Source organism: Quercus robur, chromosome 4 (assembly GCF_932294415.1).
Source record: "Quercus robur chromosome 4, dhQueRobu3.1, whole genome shotgun sequence".
Taxonomy (NCBI): Eukaryota; Viridiplantae; Streptophyta; class Magnoliopsida; order Fagales; family Fagaceae; genus Quercus; species Quercus robur.
This window is the reverse complement of record NC_065537.1, coordinates 24,400,698-24,424,091: the sequence shown is the minus strand read 5'-3', so window position 1 is coordinate 24,424,091 and position 23,394 is coordinate 24,400,698. Positions and strand designations below refer to the sequence as shown.

Here is a 23,394-nt window from a genome sequence, read left to right as displayed (position 1 = left end):
AAACTTAAAGTGAAGGTTAAAAAAAAAAAAAAAAGGGAAACACAAACTGAAAATTAAAGAAACATGAAAAATTGAAAGAAATATATAAGGAAACATTTTACTTACATTCCCTTTCTTTAATATAAATTAGAACCAATTTTTTCTTTTTGTAAAAGAAATCAAACAATTCAGAAATCCTATCATACAAGAAGTAACATTCTTTTGAATCTTCAACAAATGGGTTAGATAACTACAAACCAAAAAAAAAAAAAAATCAGATTCAATTCAGTCATCTCCTACGCCTTATGCCATGGACTTGAGCATTAAGCTGCCATAGAAGAGCCATAGACAACAAACAGGACAGCATAAACAACCTAGTAGATACAATGCTTAAACAACTTCATTCTATATATTACTTCCAATCCAACATGTAGTAATTGATTTCCAATTTAATTTTAGGCTTATAGAATGGTACCCATTGTTTACATCTAATTCAGTTGACAAATTGTTCAATGACTAAACAAATAAATAGACTGCAATTCTTATTCAATGCCTAAAGAAATGGTTATCTTAGACAATACTGAATATACAACCATATAAAGTAACACTAAAGCAAATGCATAACAAAACCACAAAATTAAAAATTAGAACCTATGTTACACCTATTCATTACAATGAATTGGAACAACAAATGAGTATTCCCAACACTAAAACAGCAACGACAACAGTATTATTATATTAGGATTAGGCAAAAATTTATAAACACATCCAAATTCAGTGATGTTTTATCATTGAGCTTTGTGAAAAATCACTAATTTTTACAATTTCAAAAGCAAACAAAAGTAACCCAGACACTTAGTAATAACAAACGAAAATAACAAAAACTAAGCAAAAATTGATCTTAACACTTAGGAATCTAATCAAAACCCATGAAGATACGGGTTGAACCCTAACACTTAGGAATCTAATCAAAACCCATAAAGATACCAAAATACAGGAAAAAAAAAAAAAACCCACAAATATTTCATGAGGCTCTAGAAAAAACCCATAAACCCATAAACAAACCCATCAATAATTCGAAATCCAAATTGGGGAAAAGGGAAAATCATGAAAAACAAACCTTTGCATCGCAACACCATGCTCACGGTGGCTCCGGCATGTTTACTAGCTCTAGCAACAAACCCGGTGACTTGTGTGGCGGTATGCTTCGATGTGTGGTGTGGTGGAGATTTAGGCATGAGGAAGTAGAGGATGGAAGAGGGAGGAAGTAGAGGAAACCAGAATTTTTTGACTAACTCGTTCTGGTTCTGATATGGGGTTTAAGCGAGCTGTACTGTTTAGTGGGTTTGCGATCTGTGTGGCGGTGGTGGAGGTTCGGCGTGAAGGAAGCAGAGGAAGAGGAAGCAGAGCTTAGAGCTTAGGGGTTTCTCTGTTTTCTTCTGTTTTGTTTGTCTGAGGTGAATGGCGTGACTCGTGAGTTTTGGCTGTTTGGAGAAGGGGTTTAATTTAAAAAAGTCCACGTGGCCTAATGTTATTGGCTGGCGTAAAACTGACCTAATGTTTTCTCAAAACAGAAACCACCAAAACAATATTATTGGCTCCGTCAAAAAGCAAGAAATGGACGTACCATGACAATAATTATCTCAAAGTTCTATAAAAAAAAAAAAAAAAAAAAAAATCAAAGTCTCTATAGCTTTCTATCTTTTTCTTAAGTAAAAGTCACTTTAGGAGCATGTGACTTCTCTCCCACCCAAAGGCCAATTTAAATCGCATAAAACACCCCTCGAATCTTGCTACCAAATCCGCCTTTACTGAAAGAGTAGGTAACATACGAGACTTCTCTATCCTGATATATTGGACTCATACACGATGTAAGAGAAAAATGTCGTATTAGGAAATTATCTCAAAAGATAATTTTTCTTTAGAAAAACATAATATTGCTTTTTTATATTATTATTATTATAACATGGAGTAATTAGTAATTATATATGTGATTAATTAGATTATTATAAACTGGAAATACATATTTTACTTTGAATTAAATTTAGATGAAAATATATATTTCAGAATAAAGTGCAAAACATTAGCTTAAGATGAAAGTATGAAAGTACAGAATTTACAATAAAAAAAGGGGTGTTAAAAATAAGTTTATTTTACTTTTTAAACAAATTCTAAACATATAACTAATCTAGTTAGTAAGCATTACTTTGAGGTTATACTATATGAGAATTTAATTTTAAAATCTGTATTTTGACATAATTATAATGCACATAAATGGCCATAAGGGATTATTTGTTAGATATATTAAGACCTAAATAAATGGAATATTATTTATATAAATAAGAGAGGGTTTATGATATTTCCTATAACTCAAAAAAGATTATTGTAATTTACCAACAAAAAAGATTTTGGGGTCAGTATATATATATATATATATAATCTTAACCATAAAATAAATAAATAAATAAAATAGAATTTACTTGAAATGGAGAGAATGGTGTTCGGGTGCAAAAATGGAGTATATAAACTAGTATTTGAAGTTTACCTTCACATCCCCCTTCAACATAAGGATTTCCTCTGTATCCCGGAGCACAGTCACAATAAAAGGTGTAGACGTCTGGGTAAGACACTACAAAACGCGGGGGTCTTAGGCCGCGTTTTTTAAGCTGTGGCTATAAAAAACGCAGCCTAAGATGGACTGAAGCCGCGTTTCATAAAAACGGGGCCATAGACGGGCTCTTAGGCCGCGTTTTTTAAACGTGGCCATAGACGGGACCTTAGGCCGCGTTTTCTTGAGCTAAAAACGCGGCCTAAGGACCTCCGTGTTTTTTTTTTCGGCAAATTTTTTTTTTCTTTTCCTTAACTGTGGCCGTGTTTTAAAAATGAGGCCATAGACAGGTTCTTAGGCCGCGTTTCTTAAGCGTGGCCATAGACGGGCTCTTAGGCCGCGTTTATTTGAGCTAAAAACGCGGCCTAAGGACCTCCTTGTTTTTTTTTTGGCAAATTTTTTTTTTTCTTTTCCTTAACTGTGGCCGCGTTTTAAAAATGAGGCCATAGACAGGTTCTTAGGCCGCGTTTTTTAAGCGTGGCCATAGACGGGCTCTTAGGCCGCGTTTATTTAAGCTAAAAACGCGGCCTAAGGACCTCCGTATTTTATTTTTTAGCAAATTTTTTTTTCTTTTCCTTAACTGTGGCCGCGTTTTAGAAGCGTGGCCATAGACGGGATCTTAGGCCGCGTTTTTTTGAGCTAAAAACGCGGCCTAAGGACCTCCGTACTTTATTTTTTGACAAACTTTTTTTTTTTCTTTTCCTTAACTGGAGCCATTCAATACTAATAGCACACCAACAAACACAAACAAACACAAACCACAACCCAGAGCCATTCAACCCAGAGCCATTTCGGTCAAAAAAAAAAAAAAAAAAAAAACACAAACCACAAACACCGTCGCCGTTGAGCTCAGCCGTCGCCGATGAAGCTCAACGGCGACGCCGAGAGAGTCGCGAACGGCGATGCTCAAGCGTCGCGAACGGCGACGCTCAAGCGTCGCGATCGCGACGCTCTCGCGTTGCCGTTCGCGACGCTCTCGGCGTCGCCGTTGAGCTTCATCGGCGACGCTGGGTTTGTATTTTTGTTTTTGTTTTTGAATTTCAATTTTCTGGGTTTGTATTTTTTTTTTTGTTTTTGTTTTTGTTTTTGAATTTGCTGGGTTTGTATTTTTGTTTTTGTTTTTGAATTTGAATTTGCTGGGTTTGTATTTTTGTTTTTGTTTTTGTTTTTGAATTTGCTGGGTTTGTATTTTTGTTTTGAATTTCTTTATTTATTTAAAATTGAAATTTTAAAGTTTGAAAGTATTAATTTTAAAAATTTTAATTTTAATTTAAAAAAAAAACTTTTGATTACCGAAAATTAATTTTTGGTAATCAAAGGTTTTTTTTTTAAAAAAAAATTTAAGGGTACATAGCCGCGTTTTAAACGTGGCCTAAGGTTAAACCTTGGGCCGCGTTTAAAACGCAGCCCAAGACCGCAACCTTAGGCCGCGTTTAAAATGCGGCCCAAGATCACAACCTTAGGCCGCGTTTTAAACGCGGCTATAGGACCTGGTCTTGGGCCGTGGTTAAAAAGTGTGGCCATAGGACCGTGAGTCCTATAGTCACAGGTTTTAGGCCACACTAAAAAGCGTGGCCTAAAAAAACGCGGCTATAGGCTATAGCCACGTTTTTTTGACATATAGTCACGTTTTAAAAGCGCGGCCATAGAACCTTTTTTTTGTAGTGAGAACAACTGACTTTGCGTCTATTGTTTAGCAAGTTAAAGAACTCACGTGAATTGTTGTTCCATTGAAATATTGCCCATTCCAGCACCACGGGAACATATTCCCAATATTGCACAGAAGAAGGATCTGGTTTGTTTTCCTTCAACCAAACTTGGTCCACTAGGAAGGCATATTTGCAACCCTTTACTACTCCCTCTCTGTCATTTGATTCGTTTACACTTCTGAATTCAACATCAAATGCTTGAAGGTTTGATGGGATATTGGTCGACTCGCAGCAGTTGAAACCTGAGCATATAGCTTCTTTGTCTACCTTTGAGTCCCTCTTGCAATCTGACTTGCACCCGTAAACCTTGGGAAAAATTCCAGCTATTGTTGCAAAGTTGTCGCACCCAACCGAAATGAATGTATTATCAGAGGCAGAAAAGTTAAAAGGACTTCCTGAAATGTTCGTAACATTGTGATTTCCCGCGAGCTGACAAAACTTCGAATAAATTATTGGGATTTGGACATGAACCGTTGGAACAAAAGAATAGTGCCTATTTAATGGACTGCTACTAATATTGATTTGCCGTAGCTCCATGTTCATGCTAGTTAAGAAGGCTTTAGCAGAGCCGCCAGTTCCCTTGCAAACAATTTCGAACCACTTGTCCAAGTAGCAATCTGGTCCAATCCCAAACGGGTATGGAATTTGAAGGTCGCCACAGCCACTTCTACAATTGGGTTTCGCTATAGGTGGTGCTGCTTCTGCTAACTCGCATGTAAGCAAAAGTATGAAAGTAATTCGTTTTACCAAATGTACAGCCATTTTTTTCAGGTGTCACTCACAACCTTCTCATATGTCATGTCACTCGCAAGAGGAAGACTTTTATAGACCACTGCCCCTCGCATGTTCTCATATCTGTTGCAGAGGAGAAAAATCCACCCTAAGGTGAAAGGTGGATACATGCATCAAACACGTGTAATCCTACCTCATTGCATAAACATTGACCACTGCCAATAATAGAGAAAATGGGACCCACTTTGATCCCAAGGAAAAATGAGCACCCGCTTTCGTCATTGTGGCTTTTTCGATATTCTCCTTCACAAAAATTCAATTAATTAAAACCATCCCCTCTCTCAGAGTTATATTTATGAGTTGTTTTAACGATTTAAGAGCTCACTTATTTCTAGGCGAGTCACATATGTCGGGCTCATTCGGTAATATTGTTTTAGTTACATTGTTTAAGTGTTGTACAAATATGTGTAGGTGAAAAAGTATTATGAAAATACATGTTGTATTATTTAAATAATGAAAATTGCTGTTTAAACAACACAACTAAACAAGCCCGACCATGCCACTCACAACAAGAGGACTTTTATTGACCTCTCACCTCTGATACTCTGGGTGGAGATTAGATGCAATGTCCTACTTGGTGCAATTGCTCAATTCTCTCTCATAAAATCTTCTACTCTTTCACTTTTAACTTTGTCTAACTTTATTATATTCAATAATTGAGATTGAAAATTCTTTTTTTTTCAACTCTCAATCTCAGCTATTGAGAGCTATTGCATGGACCATTAACAATGACAAATTGAGATTAGATGCAATATTTAGGGTATAACACTTGATGTAATAGCCATCAATAGTTGAGATTAAAAGTTAAAAAAAAAAAAAAAAAAAAAAAAACCTTTCAATCTTAATAATTGAATAAAAAAAGTTAAAAAAAAAATAGAAAAGTGAAAGTATAAAAATGAAAATGCTAAAAATGTTTGAGTGGAGAGGGGATAACTACAACTAGTATACCTGATCCTAATCCACTAATGATAGAGGAAATGAGGCCCACCTTGACCCCCATGGAAAAACAAGCACCCGCTTTTATCATTGTGGCTAGTAAGATGTTGTTTTCATATACATATATATATATATATATATATAATAGCAAAATCTCAATCTTCTCCTCCAAAAAATTTTCATTAGTTAAAAAGGAAAATCTTGCCTCTCAAAGTTATATTGTTGAGTTGTTTTAACCAATTAAGAGTAGGGCTGTCCAACCCACCCACCCAGCCCGACCGAGCCAACTCGAAAACCACTCGATTTGAGGCTTGTGATAGTCGATGGCGGGTTACAACCTCCAGAAATCAGATTCCGAAGGGTCGGTTGGTCGGCCCTTGAATCAAAATCCGATTCTAATCAACCTGATCGATCTCCACCAACCAATTCAATTAAATCTTGCCAAATCTAGCGAAATCTCGTTGAGATCCATCTAGATCCAACAAGATATTGACAAGATTTCATGTCGATCCTATGATATCTCATCGAGATCTCGATAGATCCAGCAAGATCTCGACAAATCTAGAGGATTTCAGCTAAATCTGACTGAATTTCAGCTAGATTTGATGAGTTTTAGCCAAATCTCCTCCTTCTTGACTCCAACCAAGATTGACCACCCCCTGACACGAATCATACCAGTCTAACCCAAGTCCTTCACCAGTCGATGGCAGGTTTGGAAGTTTTCCACCTGATTTTGTCCGATTGGCTGCTGGTTGGGTACAAAGCCTACTCAGACCAACCTGTGGACACTCTTAGTTGTAAGTCTTGTAACTCAACTAGTTGGTATTTTTAAATAAGATATTCGGGGTTCAACTCTCCCGTTCTCCCAACTATCAAATTAAAAAAAAAAAAAAAAGAGGTTGTTTTAACAAAATTACTTTCCATACAAAAATAAAAATTTGTATTACTTATTTCCTTGTTTTATTTTATTTTATTATTTTTTTGCTAACTAATACTTATTATTTATTGACCGGTGATGATTTTGAAGTCGGATTGTGTGGCTTTTTTTTTTTTTTTTTTTTTTTGGGTTAAGTGGATTGTGTGGCTAAAAGGGCGTCAATGTGTGCAATAGTTCAAATAAAAATTAATTTATATCAACCTTGTATATTATTTACTATATTTTTAATAAAATAATTATAAATAAAGGATTGCATGTTTGGTCATAATGAGAGTGGGAGGATTTAATTAGATTAAACATGCAACAAAGATTATTAAAGCGCCTTGTGGGTTTAAAAAACCCACTTGACCTCTTTGGAAATGAATCAAATGATTACCGCACAGGGTTCCTAATTTCCCATACAGAAAAAATCATTGCTAACCAAACACTATCCACTTTGTGTCTCACATTCATTGTTTTATTTTAAGAGTTTTATTTATTTATTTGTTTCATTGGTACTGGAACATGGAAGCAAATTTGTTGTATCTAAATTTATCTTCGCTTATTCTTATTCGGCTTCATCCTCGGATAAACATCAATTTTTGTTGGCTTCTTTACTCTATTCTATTATTATTACCAAAGGGAGTGCAATTTTATTTTATTTTTCTATTTCCGGTAACATCCAAAGGGAGTGCAAACCGAAATGAAAAACACCCTCGCTCCACCTTGGAAAAATTTTCAGATAGCTATTGCTATGGTCCATTTCGGCCATTCGAAGCCATTTTGCTAAATACAGGCCAAAATTCAAGATCCAATCGGTACTCAAATACAAAATAGCAGCCAATGTTTTGTGTTTTACTGTTTTTCTTTTCCTCATTTTCACGTGTTTTCTTTAGTTATTACACTCTCTCTCCCCCATCCAATCAATCCACTCCTCTTTTTCTATTGGTCAGGCCAAAATTCAAGATCCAATCGGTACTCAAATACAAAATAGCAGCCAATGTTTTGTGTTTTACTGTTTTTCTTTTCCTCATTTTCACGTGTTTTCTTTAGTTATTACACTCTCTCTCCCCCATCCAATCAATCCACTCCTCTTTTTCTATTGGTCAGGCCAAAAGCCAAGATCCAATCGGTACGCAAATACAATAGCAGTCAATGTTTTGAGTTTTACTGTTTTTCTTTTCCTCATTTTCACGTGTTTTCTTTAGTTATTACACTCTCTCTCTCCCATCCAACCAATCCACTCCTCTTTCTCTATTGGTCAAAACAAAAGGTTTTTTTTTTTTTTTTTTTTTTTTTTTTTTAATTTTTATCTCAAAAAAAAAAAAAAAAACACAAAAGGTTTTTATCTATTTAATTCATTTTTTCCACTATCATTTACCCATGTTAAAAAAAATTTTTGTTTTAGTGTTTGTTTGAATAGGAAATAGCTTGTGTCTGCGTTTTGAGTTTTCACGTTTTTTTTTTTTTTTAGTCGTGATTTTTGACCTTTTCCACCTGTGCACTATTCATATACTGTTCACGCACTGTTCATGGGACTCACAACCACTTTATTCTTGAAAAAAAATTAAAAATTGGTCTCACGACACTATTCATAAATTTAAAAATTATTTTGTTACAGTGTTTTCAGTTTTCAGCAAAATAAATTGTATCCAAACGGACCCTTAGGCTTCGTTTGAGAGTTCATAAGGAAATGGAATGGAATGAAATGATCATAAGAGAATAGAAATGAATGGAATTGAATGAAATGTATTTAAGTAAGGGAATGGAAAAGAGTAGAACGGAATAAAATTAAGTAATCTTGATTGGATGTTTTAAAATAAAGGAATTAAAATGAATGCAATGTAAGTAATCTTGTTTGGGAGCAACATAGAGGGAATGGAATGGAATGGAATTGAATTATTTTATGACAATATTACTATTAGACCCCTATTTTAAAATAAAGGATTGAATATATAGGGGTATTTTGGGAGTTTTAGTAAAAAAATCATTAAATCTAATTTTATTCCCTCTTTTTCCTCCCAATTTTGGGAAATGAAAAATTGAGATTTTAAGGGAATATAGAGGAATGAGTGTTCCCTCCTACTTAAACTCCCAACCAAGGGAATGAACTTTCCATTCTCTCCATTAAAACTCTCAAACAAGGGAAGGGAAGAATATTCTAAAATTATTCTTTTCATTCATTTTCATTCCCTCCTTCCAAACGAGGCCTTAATGCACAAATCAAAACAGGCATCGAAATATATTTAACATGTACCAATAATTGTCTACCACGTGGCTTAATCTTTCCAATGTTATATGTGTCATTGTTTTATGTATTTTCAAAAGGACACGTGTCACCATTGTGTGTATCCTCTAGTTTGAGGATTCAAAAAAAAAAACTTTTATAAAACAATGACACATATATATTTAAATCTAGAACCCCCTAAATGATGTGTAATAGTAATACCCACTTAAATAAAAATGGTAATAATTTTTTTTTCCTAAAACTCAAATGAGAATAACAATAAATAGGTGTAATTAAAACTTCAAGGCTCAACTAATCAAAAGTCAATTTCTACAGAATTTAAATCAGGCCTGAAAGCTCGCGAAGCGTTTAGGGTTTATGTCCAACACTACTAGGTATAAAAGGAAAACCCTAAATTATGTTTCAGAAGCCCTAAAGAGTCTTGTGAATTACTCCCGTGAAATTTGAGAGATTTTTTAACCTTCTAACTCAACAAACATCTATTGGAAAGAAAATCCATATATAAGAATCAGTGGAGAGAAGTTGCTGCATACAAGATCAACTACTGTTGATGGTCTAAAACTTTGAGTGGGATCTTAGAGTCACAAATGGGGGTGTTTGTGTGCAACAAATTCAAATAGAATAGTATGTGGATTTAGAGTTATGTGTGGTCACGTGATTAAGTACTACAAGAGGTACTTGTGAGTTACTCCCGTGAAATTTGAGAGGCATACAAGATCAACTATTTCTGATGTCTAAAACTTTGAGTGGGATCTTAGAGTAACAAATGGGGGTGTTTGTGTGCAACAAATTCAGATAGAACAGTCCGTGGATTTGGAGCTGTGTGTGGTTACATGAGTAAGTACTATAAGAGGTAGCATTAGATTTAGGAAAAAAAATCTATTGTGAAACTTTCATTCTATTTAGTAAATTTTTTATCTTGAGGAATGTTTAGATTAAATCCTCCCTAACTTTTTTACTTTGATACAAGATGGTTTCATTGGTTTTCTAGGGTCATCATATCACTTGTCTTCTTTACTTTTCTGTATTAAATGATATGATTGTTTGTGTCTAACTTAAATCTGAATAATAAACCTAAGTTACAACTTAGTTAATTAATTAAGTTAAACAATCTAAGTGTTCAGGGTCTAAATAACTAACACATGCATTAGCATTTAGTAGTGTTGCAAGTTTGATGGTTAGTTTCTATTCCATAATTTATATGGAAATTTCTTCATCCTTCTGTATGAAACTCTATTATATAGATGAAACTTTTTTTTTTTTTTACCAAACCATTTTATTGGAGTGTATTTCGGATTGAACTTTGGTATTTTATTTTGATGTTCCTCACAAAATATAGAAAATCACTTGAAAAATATTCACTACCTCTAACACTTACAGAATTTATCACCGTGCACCATTAATGTGATGGTCACTCTATAAGTACAAAATTCTTGTGGGGTGGGAGATAAAGGTCGAGGTTTAAGTCTCCAGAAAGAAGACTCATACATATATACATTTAGATTAGGCTAAAATATAATTTCTATCTTTGTATTAAAAAAAAAAAAAAAAGACTCATAGAATTTTAATTTTCCTGATTTTGTTATATATTTTTAACTTCACTTTATACTTTTTTTTTTTGATAGGTCACTGTGGGGGCCCGGCCCAAAAATGATGGGCTATTCCAAACTCAGGCCCATCCGAGGAGCGTCCTGTCCGAAGAGAAGCCTCATATGAAGCGTTACTCAATCCCAATAGCGCCAAGGAAACCTGTCCGAGGAGTAACTCCTCCTCGGACATCATGAAGCCCAGACGAGGAACTTTCCCCAGCCATTTCAGCTCATCTTCACAACATATAAAAAGAATTAAATCCAAAATATCTCATGAAAGGCTACCACCACATTAATTGCACCCCAACCACCCTCTTGGCCGCATTAATGAGGAAAAGACCCCTGAACAGTACCGCCTTGGCCTCTGCAACTCACAAAGGGACTGATGAGGGCGTCTGATGGGACAGGTGCTCAAGTGGATGCTTAGATGATCAACAGGTGTAAGGTTGAGATGAAAAGAGGAGAAATATATAATGTAATGGAGTCCCTCAAAGAAGGGGACGAGAGAACTGTATCAGGAACAAAAAGAAAACAAAATCAAACTTGAGAAAGATCCATTCTGGTGTCTTTATTTTCTTTTTGCAAACAATACTATCCATGCATTAGACCGAACAAGTTCACTGAGGCTAAACTCTTTGACCCATCCTCTACAAATATTTATTGTGGGTTGTGCTTTGGGCCAGGGCCTAATCAACATAAGTTGGGCCAGGAAAATCATGCAACTACAATTGGCGCCGTCTGTGGGGAGAGCTAAGGCATCAGCTAGTGCAACGGTCGAGCATGGCAGAACTAGATCCGCACCAGGAGGATCCTCACCAAGCTAACTCCCAACGGACACGACCCGCCGAGTCCCAGAGGCAAAATAACCCAACCAACCCAGGCGGCAGGGGGAATCGTGAGGGGAGTGTGCATACCACCCGGACGAGCCAGAGTCACACTCAGATAGGAAGTCACGTGTCTCAGAGGCGAAATAGTCACCAGACCATGCAGCGAGAGATAGATGACCTAAAAAGGAAGTTACGACGTGCGCAGCGAAGACGATCTCCCTCTGACTCAGGCGAGTCTTCTAATGCGGAGGACGTGAGTTACAGACAAAGGTCAAGGACCCCCTCAAGCGAAACCTTTTCCTACGAAAAGGAACCGCGCCCTGTACGGAAGTATGAGCGCCCATCCAGCAGAGGTTCGGGGAGCGACGCCATGAAGAAGGCGTTGGATCAGGTCTCAAGGTCACCCTTCACGAATAGAATCGAAGGGGCTAAGCTGCCAAGACGCTTCAACCAACCGGTGTTCGCCATCTATCACGGCAAAGCCGACCCGGTGGAGCACGTGAGTCAGTTTAACCAAAAAATGGCGATTTATTCGCAAAATGAGGCCCTGATGTGCAAAATCTTCCCCTCCAGCTTGGGATCGATGGCAATGAGGTGGTTCAACAGCCTGAAGACAAACTTCGTAGGCTCCTACAAGCAACTCACTCAAGCCTTTTGCTCCCGTTTCATTACAAACACCAGAGTCCCTCGACCTCTCAGTTCGCTACTGTCCTTATCCATGCACGAAGGAGAAACCCTGAAAGCGTACTCGGATAGGTATTGGGAGGTGTATAACGATTTAGATGACAACCATGATAATGTTGCTATCAGCATGTTCACAAGCGGCCTCCCCACCGGGCATGGCTTAAGGAAATCCCTCACCGGAAAACCAGTTACTGACGTCCAACAGCTGATAGATAGGATCGACAAGTACAAAAGAGTGGAGGAGGATCAGCTGCAAGGGAAGGGAAAGGAGAAGGTTATCCCCCTTAAAGCAAATGATTTCAGAACGGAACGTCACAATCCTGGTCAGCCGAGGAGAGATTTTCCGCGACAGGCTGGGCAGAGCAACCCGCAAACAGTGAATGCCGTATTCAGAGAACCGGTACAACAAGTACTGGAGAAAGTAAGGGATGAACCCTATTTCAGATGGCCGGGAAAGATGGCTGGAAACCCTGCCAATCGTAATCAGAACTTGTATTGCCACTATCATCAGGACCACGGGCATACTACTGAGGACTGCAGGAATTTGTGGAATCACCTGGATCAATTGGTCCGAGAAGGAAAGCTACGTCACCTGCTGCACCCATCGAGCGGCCATCCCGGCCAAGCGACACAAGAACCTCGAAGGGACGTATCTTTAAGACCCCCCACTGGGACGATACATGTCATCCTCGCTGCACCGGGAAGAACTGGGCCACCCATCCCCAGGGTATTAGTCGTGGACCGCCTTCCTTCCAAGGGCAGGCAAAGGGAGCCCAAAAGGATAAAAAAGGGAAGCTCTTTGATACTGGGATTCTCGGATGAGGATAAGAGAGGAACAATTCAACCTCACGATGATGCCTTGGTGGTCACCTTGCGGATTGGGGGTTTCGATGTGAAAAGGGTGTTAGTAGACTCTGGAAGTGCGGTGGAGATAATGTACCCTGACCTATACAAGGGGCTGAACTTGAAGCCGGAAGATTTGACAGCTTATGACTCCCCCCTTCTCAGCTTCGAGGGGAAGATTGTTACGCCAAAGGGGCAAATCCGACTGCCCGTACAGACTGGGGCGGAAGTGGTGGAGGTGAATTTTATCGTGGTCGACGCCTATTCACCCTACACCGCGATAGTTGCAAGGCCATGGATCCACAGCCTAGAGGCCGTGACCTCCACACTTCACCAAAAAGTAAAATACCCATCCAGAGGACGAGTGGAAGAGATCCGAGGAGATCAGGCCGTGGCCAGGAAGTGTGTGGTGGCCGCGATTTTGCATCGGCCCTTGATCGAGTCCTCGGTCCCAAAGAGCTTATAGCAACCAGCCTCCTCGGCAAAGCAAGACGAGGGGCTGGCCGAGGAGATAAGGTGTGAAGGTTTAGATAAGATTGCTGTCAGCAATGACCCAGAGAAGTTCTTTCAGGTTGGCTCTGAATTGCCCTCTCAAGAAAAGGAGGAACTGGTCAGATTTCTCAGAGAAAATGTCGACGTATTCGCTTGGGACGCCTACGATGCCCCAGGAGTTGATCCTAGCCTCATCTGTCACCACCTGAACGTCAACCCCTCTTCCACTCCGAGGAAGCAGCCACCCCGACGCCCTTCAAAGGAACATGCTAGTGCCGTAAGAGACGAGGTGGCAAAGTTGAAAAGAGCAGGGGCTATCAAAGAGGTCTTTTATCCTGAATGGTTGGCGAACACAGTGGTGGTAAGGAAGAAGACGGGGAAGTGGAGGGTCTGCGTGGACTTCACGGACCTGAACAAGGCGTGCCCCAAGGACCCATTCCCTCTACCCAAAATCGATCGATTGGTGGATGCAACCGTGGGGCACCCTCGAATGAGCTTCCTGGACGCCTTCTAGGGCTATCATCAGATACCCCTTGCGCTAGAGGACCAAGAGAAAACGGCTTTCATGACGCCCATCGGAAATTATCATTATAAGGTGATGCCATTCGGGCTAAAGAACGCGGGCTCAACCTACCAAAGGATGATGACTCGGATGTTCGAGCCACAACTGGGCAAGATCATTGAGGTGTATATAGACGATATGGTTGTGAAGAGTAAAAGGGTGTCCGAGCACGTGAAAGACCTTGGAACAGTCTTCGCTATCTTAAGGGAGCACCGGTTGCGGCTGAATGCCTCCAAATGTTCATTCGGGGTCGGGTCGGGGAAATTCCTAGGGTACATGGTCACCCATAGGGGAATAGAAGTAAGTCCCGACCAAATCAAAGCCATTAACAGTCTACAGACTCCTCGGAACCCGAAGGAGGTGCAGAAGCTCACTGGCATGATTGCGGCATTAAACCGGTTCATATCGCGATCGGCGGATCGATGTCGACCTTTTTACCTCCTGATAAACAAGTGGAAAGAGTTCAAATGGTCGGAGGATTGCGTTCAGGCTTTCCAGCAGCTTAAGGACTACCTGTCCCGACCACCCATCATGTCCAGTCCGGAGGCAGACGAGGTGCTGTTTGCCTACATCGCCGTAGCTCCCCACACCGTAAGCCTGGTATTGATACGGGATGATAATGGGGTGCAGCGACCGGTGTACTATGTGAGCAGATCACTACATGAGGTCGAGGTGCGATACCTACCCTTAGAAAAGGCAATTCTGGCGATAGTGCATGCAACCCGGAAGCTTCCTCATTACTTTCAGGCGCATACGGTCATCGTTCTGACTCAGCTTCCCCTTCGAGCCGTGCTTCGAAGCGCTGACTACACAAGAAGGATCGCCATGTGGAGTGCTCTTTTGGGGGCATTTGATATTAAATATATGCCCAGACCCTCCGTCAAAGGACAGGTCCTAGCAGACTTGGTAGCGGAGTTTGCTGAGCCTTCTATAGAAACGATGACCGAGAAGAAAGACCTGGGTGGAAAACTGGTTGGCGCAGTTTCAGCCGGGGAGACCATGCATTGGAAGGTCTACGTGGATGGCGCGGCCAACCAGAGAGGATCAGGAGTTGGGATAGTTTTAATATCGCCGGACGGCGCTGTCATCGAAAAATCATTAAGACTCGGATTCTCGGCTATGAACAACGAAGCCGAATACGAAGCCTTACTTCAAGGGATGGCAATGGTTCAAAGATTGGGTGGAAGAGTAATAGAAGCATTCTCGGACTCCAGATTAGTGGTCGGACAAGTAATGGGAGAGCTAGAAGCTCGAGATACTAGGATGCAAGAGTATCTGGGACAAGTCAAACGGCTACAGACGAGTTTTGGATCCTTCAGTCTGACGCACATCTCCAGGAGCGTGAACACTCATGCAGACTCGCTGGCCACTCTTGCCACGTCCTCGGCACGTAATTTGCCACAAATGATCCTAGTCGAAGATCTAGTCAAGGCCAGTCCCATCAGCGGAAACCCGAGCCAAGTCCATCAGATTAGACAGAGCCCCAGTTGGATGGACCCCATAAGGAATTTCCTCTAAGACGATATCCTACCGGAAGAAAAACTAGAAGCCGAGAAGATACGTAGAAATGCTCCTCGTTTTTGGCTCTCAGAGGACCGCAAACTTTATCGGCGCTCCTACTCTGGACCGTACTTACTCTGCGTACATCCAGAAGAATCCGAGTCTCTTCTTGAGGAGTTGCATGAGGGAGTATGTGGAAGTCACACCGGAGGAAGGTCGCTGGCGCACAGAGCACTCACCCAAGGATACTGGTGGCCGAACATGCAGAGACAGGCTCAGGAATACGCTAAGAAGTGCGATCAGTGCCAAAGATTTGCCCCGAATATCCACTAACCCGGAGGGGTTCTCAACCCACTCTCCAGTCCATGGCCGTTCGCGCAATGGGGTCTTGATATTGTCGGGCCTTTCCCCAAGGCTGCGGGGAACAAGCGATACATAATAGTCGGAACCGATTACTTCACTAAATGGGTGGAGGCTGAGCCTCTGGCCAACATCAAGGACGTGGATGCCCAGAAATTCATCTGGAAGAACATTATCACCCGCTTCGGAACTCCGAGAACACTCATTTCCGACAATGGTCTTCAGTTTGACAGCAAGAATTTTAGGGAGTATTGCCGTGAATTTGGGATCATTAATCGATATTCCACCCCCGCATACCCCCAAGGAAATGGGCAAGTCGAGGCCGTAAACAAGGTCATAGTGAACGGATTGAAGAAAAGACTAGATGAGTCAAAGGGGAGATGGGTAAAAGAACTACCACACGTCTTGTGGACCTATCGGACAACGCCGCGGCGTTCAACCGGTGAAACCCCCTTCTCAATGACTTATGGGGCTGAGGCCGTGCTTCCGATCGAGAACAATTTCCCCACGTTGAGGTCTAGCTCGTTTACCCCAAGCGACAACGATGAGTTGCTAGGAAGAAGTCTGGACCTAGCCGAAGAAAGAAGGGAAAAGGCCACGATTCACATGGCCTATTATCACCAGAAGCTGAGACAAGGGTATGATGCTAACGTCAAATTGCGGCCTCTGGGTCCAGGTGATCTCGTGATGAGGAAGATTCTTGGCAGCGCAAAGAACCCCTCTTGGGGCAAGTTGGGGCCCAATTGGGAGGGACCATACCGTGTCACATCCGTGGCCGGAATAGGCGTCTACTACCTAGAAGATTTGGATGAAAAAGCTGTACCTCGACCATGGAATGTAAATAACCTCAGGAGGTATTATTATTAATGAGAATGGCTTAGCGTACGTTTTCTTTCATGAGTATCCGCCACTTGCTGGTCTACGTGACAACTATTTATAAGTTTTAAACAGAACCTAAGTACTGCATGGTTCCTCGGACCACAGACTTAGGGGAAATTAATACTTAAAACTATTTATAAGTTTTAAACGGAACCTAAGTCCTGCATGGCTCCTCGGACCACAGACTTAGGGGAAATTGATACTTAAGGCAACTATTTATAAGTTTTAAACGGAACCTAAGTCCTGCATGGCTCCTCGGACCACAGACTTTGGGGAAATTATTACTCATGACACTTCATGGTTTTAAACAGAACCTAAGTCCTGCATGGCTCCTCGGACCACAGACTTTGGGGAAATTATTACTCATGACAATTCATGGTTTTAAACAGAATCTAAGTCTTGCATGGTTCCTCGGACCATGGACTTAAGGGAAATTATTACTCATGATAGATTGGGAGATTGTTACTTAAAGGAAATCATTTTTAAGGCGTGCGTGCAGCCTAGCACCATCGCAACCGTCAAATGCGCAATCCCAAAAAACCCATTTTTATTTTGACCGATTACCTGTATCCACATCGATCATAAATGTTTAAAGAAGAGTGTTACTGACGCCCATCCGTAGTTAGCAAAACGAACATTTTATATTAATATTCCGAGTACATTAGAAAGAGAGGTCCTTACAAAAAAGGGAAAAGTAGGATAACTCTCATTTTAAAAAAAAAATATATATAATAAAATAAAATAAAAAATAAAAACTATTCACAGGTATTGAAAGCCTAAAAGGCTAAGCTTGAGCAGGAGGATCTTCTTTCTGCTCGGGCTGAGGAAGAGGAGCCTCGATGGTAGAGTCTGCTGCGGGATCCTCTGCCATATCAGGCACAAGGACGGCATCAGGCACCGCCAGGTCCTGCTCTGAAGCCTCTTGGGCGTTTTCAGGATTCGCACGGATCTCCCGAGGGTAGAAGATGCTCTCGGGCAATCTTAGTGCCGAATCCGCAGGAACTCCTGCAGCGTCGAGAGCATGAGCCCATGAAATGCCGCAGTACTCCCTGCATACCTCGGGAATCTCCTCAGACAACCTGGCCTCCGTCTCTTCAGCCCCGAGCTGGCGAGCAGCATTCTTCTCGGCCTCTGTAGCCTCTCGGATCAGCTGGGCCTCCTCTTTTACCCGCCTCAGCTCATCCTCTACTTTTTGCAGGGCAGTCTTGAGATCCTGCACTGCCTGCCTCTCGGTGGTAAGGTTAAGCTGCGTCGTGTACAGCTCTTTGTGCTGGTCCTCCGCCTGGGTCTCAGCACTCTTCAAACCAGCCTCTGCACTTTTGCGCCGGTTCTCCGACACCTTGAACTCGTCCGTGAGTTTAAGGTGCTCGTGCTTGAGGGACCCCAAGGCTTTCTCCATCTCTGCCCGAGCCTGGGTCTCAGCCTCAGCCCGACTACGGCTATCACGGCAAAACTCATCAGCCACGAACACCTGCTGAGTAATCTACGAACGAAACAAGATTGTGTTGAAAAAGAAATCTAACAGGGGTAAACAAATCAATAAAACAGTAAAAGGATTACTTACCAGCGCGAGATCCCTTTTTAGGGATAGGAAGAGCTCGTGCTGAGAGAACCGCCTATAGGCCTCCATGTCCCGAGGGAGGAGTAGGGGTTGCTCTAGGGCATCAGCCACGTACCCTGCCCGGCCTCGGTTATACTCTCGGACCGAAGCATTGGAAAGGATGGCAACCCCATCCAGTTCCAACTTGGGGTTCCATGCACGAGGGGCAGCGCGCACTTCAGCAAGGTTCCCCTCATCCCGGCTCTCCGAGGAGTTACCCCTTCTGCTCCTTGGAGCCCGCGTGGTCTTTTGCTGCTTGGTCGGCTGGGCAATCACCTCATCTTCCTCAGTAGTGTCAACCGGCCTCTTCTTCTTTAGGTCCGGATTAACCTTAAGACCAGGGTCCGAGACGCCCTGAGGGGCCACAGGGGGAAGGGTTTTGACCTGTGGTGGAGTTGGTCCCTTCGATGACTGACTCTTCGATGACTGACCTTTCCCTCGGGAGGACATCAGCTCGTTTAGAGTCTTTCCCTTTCCTGCCATGGGCTCTATCTCTTCGTCTGAAGTATCGTCCGAGCAGATAACGATTGAGGGAATACCAACTGCGGAATGTTGGTCCTGCTCTGCTTCGGGATTAGAAAGCTCCACCAAGGGGTTTTGCTGAATTTCTTCCTCGAAGTAAAACTTATCTATCTCTTCCTCAAGGGAAAGACGAGATGATTCAGCCTCTTCTTCAACCAAAACAGTAGCGCCAGGCTCGTTTACCAGAGGTAGCTGCTCTGCTAAGTAGGGATTTCTGACACCTGGCAACACAACTGGTGGCAAATCGTGGTCAGCTAGGAATCCGTCCTGAGACACGTCAATTCTAGCCAGCCTCGGACTGCCAGCCCTTATAGCGTGACCGACTGCCTGAAAAGCGCTGCTCAGAGGTTGATAACCCAAAACCAGATGGGCCGCACGCAACTGTCCGTCCTTGGTAGCGTAAATCTCCGACCTGAGAAGATAGTTCAGCGCTGGCACGTTCACAAGGCTTATCCGAGGAGCGACGTGAACTTTGTCTGCAAACAACCAAGAAAAGTGGGATTAGTCCATGAAATTTTCCAATTACAAAGAAAGCAAGAAAAATAACCCCTCAACACTAAATCCTTTCCCCAAAAAGGACCAATCCTAAAAGCGCCGCACCTAGGTTTCCTGCCCGAGTTGGACAATGAATACCGTCGGACCACTCCCCAGAAGCAATGAGGAAGTCATTCTTCACGGTCTTATTGGATACTGGGAGACAAGAGATCAACCTAACATCCTCGTTCCGGGATTTAAGATAATACCCATCATCCCCGAGGCAGTGACATTCGTACAGATAAGCCACATCGTGCCAAGTGAGGCCTAGATTCATCCGCTTGTCTAAGACGTCTACACAGCCTAGTATCTTGAACATATTCGGGGCACACTGATACGGCGTCAACCTATGGTTGAACAGGTATTCTCTTGTAATCCTACGCATGGGAAGTGTCATCCCTCCCTCTATGAAAGCAATCATGGGGATAACGACTTCTCCCTCAGCTCTATCTGTCAATATTCCTTCAAGAGGACAGTGCCGCAGCCCAACCCCCGGGGGAATGTGGTATTTCGCCCTAAAAGCTTCCATAGCGGCTGGAGTTTTTACTAATTTTTCGAATCTACCCATCTGAACTGAACTGGGGAAACGAAAGTAAAGACTGAAAAGAAAAGTAGAGTTCGAGGAGGGAATTGAAACGGAGATAAAAGTGAAATGTACTGGTACCTTCACAAAACGCTCAAGGGGACGCCTGGAAATCTCTCTTGGACGAAACGCTTCAGAAAAACGGCTACAGCGGCGTAACGGACGCAGGTGTTCGTATATCTCTGGGATTCGATGGAGTTCTCTGGAGTCTTTTGAGGTTTGTGAAATGCAGATGAAAGAAGGAACTGAATCCCTCTGACGTCTTATATAGCCGGGAGGAGAGAGAAAAGATCATCCCTGCCTAAAAATACGAGAAAAAACGATGGCCGTTCGATCCACGCCTAGCCGTTGGATGAAGGGAACATGACGCCTCCAGAAGTTAATGGCCACGCCTCGTAAATTGTAGCGCGTCAAAAGTAACGGTCCGCACGCGCGCCCCACGATCTCCTTATTTCCCTCCACTCACAAACATCAAAACCCCGCTTTTCTCCTCGGAGGGAGGTAAAAATCGGAGTTTTGAGGGGCTATTGTGGGGGCCCGGCCCAAAAATGATGGGCTATTCCAAACTCAGGCCCATCCGAGGAGCGTCCTGTCCGAAGAGAAGCCTCATATGAAGCGTTACTCAATCCCAATAGCGCCAAGGAAACCTGTCCGAGGAGTAACTCCTCCTCGGACATCATGAAGCCCAGACGAGGAACTTTCCCCAGCCATTTCAGCTCATCTTCACAACATATAAAAAGAATTAAATCCAAAATATCTCATGGAAGGCTACCACCACATTAATTGCACCCCAACCACCCTCTTGGCCGCATTAATGAGGAAAAGACCCCTGAACAGTACCGCCTTGGCCTCTGCAACTCACAAAGGGACTGATGAGGGCGTCTGATGGGACAGGTGCTCAAGTGGATGCTTAGATGATCAACAGGTGTAAGGTTGAGATGAAAAGAGGAGAAATATATAATGTAATGGAGTCCCTCAAAGAAGGGGACGAGAGAACTGTATCAGGAACAAAAAGGAAACAAAATCATACTTGAGAAAGATCCATTCTGGTGTTTTTATTTTCTTTTTGCAAACAATACTATCCATGCATTAGATCGAACAAGTTCACTGAGGCTAAGCTCTTTGACCCATCCTCTACAAATATTTATTGTGGGTTGCGCTTTGGGCCAGGGCCTAATCAACATAAGTTGGGCCAGGAAAATCGTGCAACTACAGTCACTTCATACCATTTGAATATGTCAAAAGATTGATTCTTATTTCTGTTCAATACACGTGTCAATCTAGAGAAATCAATGAATGTTAAAAAAAAAAAAAAAAAAAAAAGAACTTTTAACACCTCTAATTAATAAACCATGTAGATCACATACACCTTTACAAGAAACTTATGGATGCATATTATGCTTGTTTGCACCGGTTCATATAATTAACATAAAAACAATACCATAATACGCCAATCATAAAAGCTTTAAATATACAATGGCTATATTTAAACTTTGCACACAATTAAATAATAACCCATACATGCCAACATTACTAGTTAACAGATAAATTTTCCTCCAACAATTCGAATCGGTGCATGCAAATATGATATTGAACATATATTCCGTAGAAATCGAATTCATCCACTCATCAATTAAGTTTAGATATAACTGTTTCTTTTTTATATGTTTGTAGCAATATCAACTACGTCAGGTAATTAAAACCATTTTCAGTAGCCATTAAAACAAAAGAAATCATCATACTTCCATATACAAATAGGTTATACAAAGATTCAAATCTAACTATCATTCTAAAATTTTCTCACTTTAAAAATAGATTTGCAACGCATGCGATAACTCTAAAATTGGAACTTTGTCCATCAATTCAAATTGACATTCAAATTTCCTGTAAATCATAATATTCGTACCTTGAGTGTTCAATCATAAATATGACTTTTAATGCATCATAAATTTGAAGAAATTATCACTTTGTCTTACCAACAAACACGATTTACTACTTCGAAACTTGCTTTCTTGATACTAGCCTAAACAAAAGAAATCATATATATATATATATATATATATCTATATAATAGCAGAAGCTGAGAGAAAATGAGTTCCTAGAATTAAGGAGATAATGACAAATAGGAAAAGTCCCTACCTAAAATTCAGACATGTGTAACTTTAAAAAGCGATACATTATATTGTTTTCAAAAAATTAACACCGTTTGGCTATAATTGTTTATATTAAAAAAAAAAACTGTTAAAAGAAGAAAAAAACGTAGAAATTAAAAATATCTACCGATCTCTATGAAATTAAAAAAAAAACGTAGAAATTAAAAAACCTTGCCACTATTGCAATACAGAGAAAGGGAAAAAGGAAAAAACCCTACCCTCTTCACATCAATCTTCTTAACCTTTTTTCTCTCTAAAAAAATCCTAGCCATACTGCGATAGAGCCGATCTCTTCACATCAAACTCTGCTAGGAGAAAAAAAAAAAAAAAACTTGCGCCACACTGGAGATTCGATTGGCCGACCATCGCTATCCCCTTTTGAGTTTTCCAGGTACGTTCTTCTCTCTCTCCCTCTCCCTCTCCTTCTGTTTATGAGTTTTGGTTGTTTGATTCGGTTTTGAAACTTCTTTGTGATTTCGGGATAAGTTTCCCCTGTTTCCGTCAGACTCTGCGAACCAGTGGAATCGGCATCCGTCAAAGCTAAATACGATCAAATGTCCCATAGGTTTTGAGAGTTTTGAGAAATTTGGTTGGATTGATTTGTATTTAGGTATTTGGGTTACATTAGGTTTTGATTTGATTTAGTTTCTCAGAATACTAAAAACTTTTGGGAGTATTTGGATTCAATTAATTTTGTGTTTGATTTTGGTTTAGTTTTAGCGTATTTACAAAAGTCCGAGAACGGTAGAGAGAGAGTCCGTTAGTCACAGAGTTCAGAGAGATCGACTGATTGGATTTTTTTTTTTGGAACAAGAGGAAGAATAATCATTAGACTGTTAAGTTAATGCGCCATGGATTGAGAAAGGGGCACCACCACAAGTTCTGTCATCACCGTAAGCCTCCATCCACTATCAGACTACCGGAATCGCTTCCTCTAAAGTTTTGCTTTAAACTAAAAAATTAAGGGTTTTTGGTTTTTATTTGGAGAATCAATTGGGGGTTAATTATTAATTTTGGCTTATTTGTTTTTTGTTAAATTTTACTATTTAGTGTAGCTCAATGATTAGATTGTGTTGGT

The 23,394-nt window shown here is 41.0% G+C and overlaps 2 protein-coding genes across 7 annotated transcripts in view; one reads left to right on the top strand and one right to left on the bottom strand.

Moving 5' to 3' along the window:
- LOC126720928 (receptor-like protein 6) overlaps window positions 1-23,394 on the top strand; it is an 81,358-nt gene that overhangs the window by 28,629 nt on the left and 29,335 nt on the right. The window lies entirely within an intron of this gene.
- On the bottom strand, window positions 4,219-5,058 carry LOC126721601 (wall-associated receptor kinase-like 22). Its single transcript, XM_050424649.1, has one exon. The coding sequence runs from the start codon at window positions 5,056-5,058 to the stop codon at window positions 4,219-4,221; it is 840 nt and encodes a 279-aa protein (XP_050280606.1).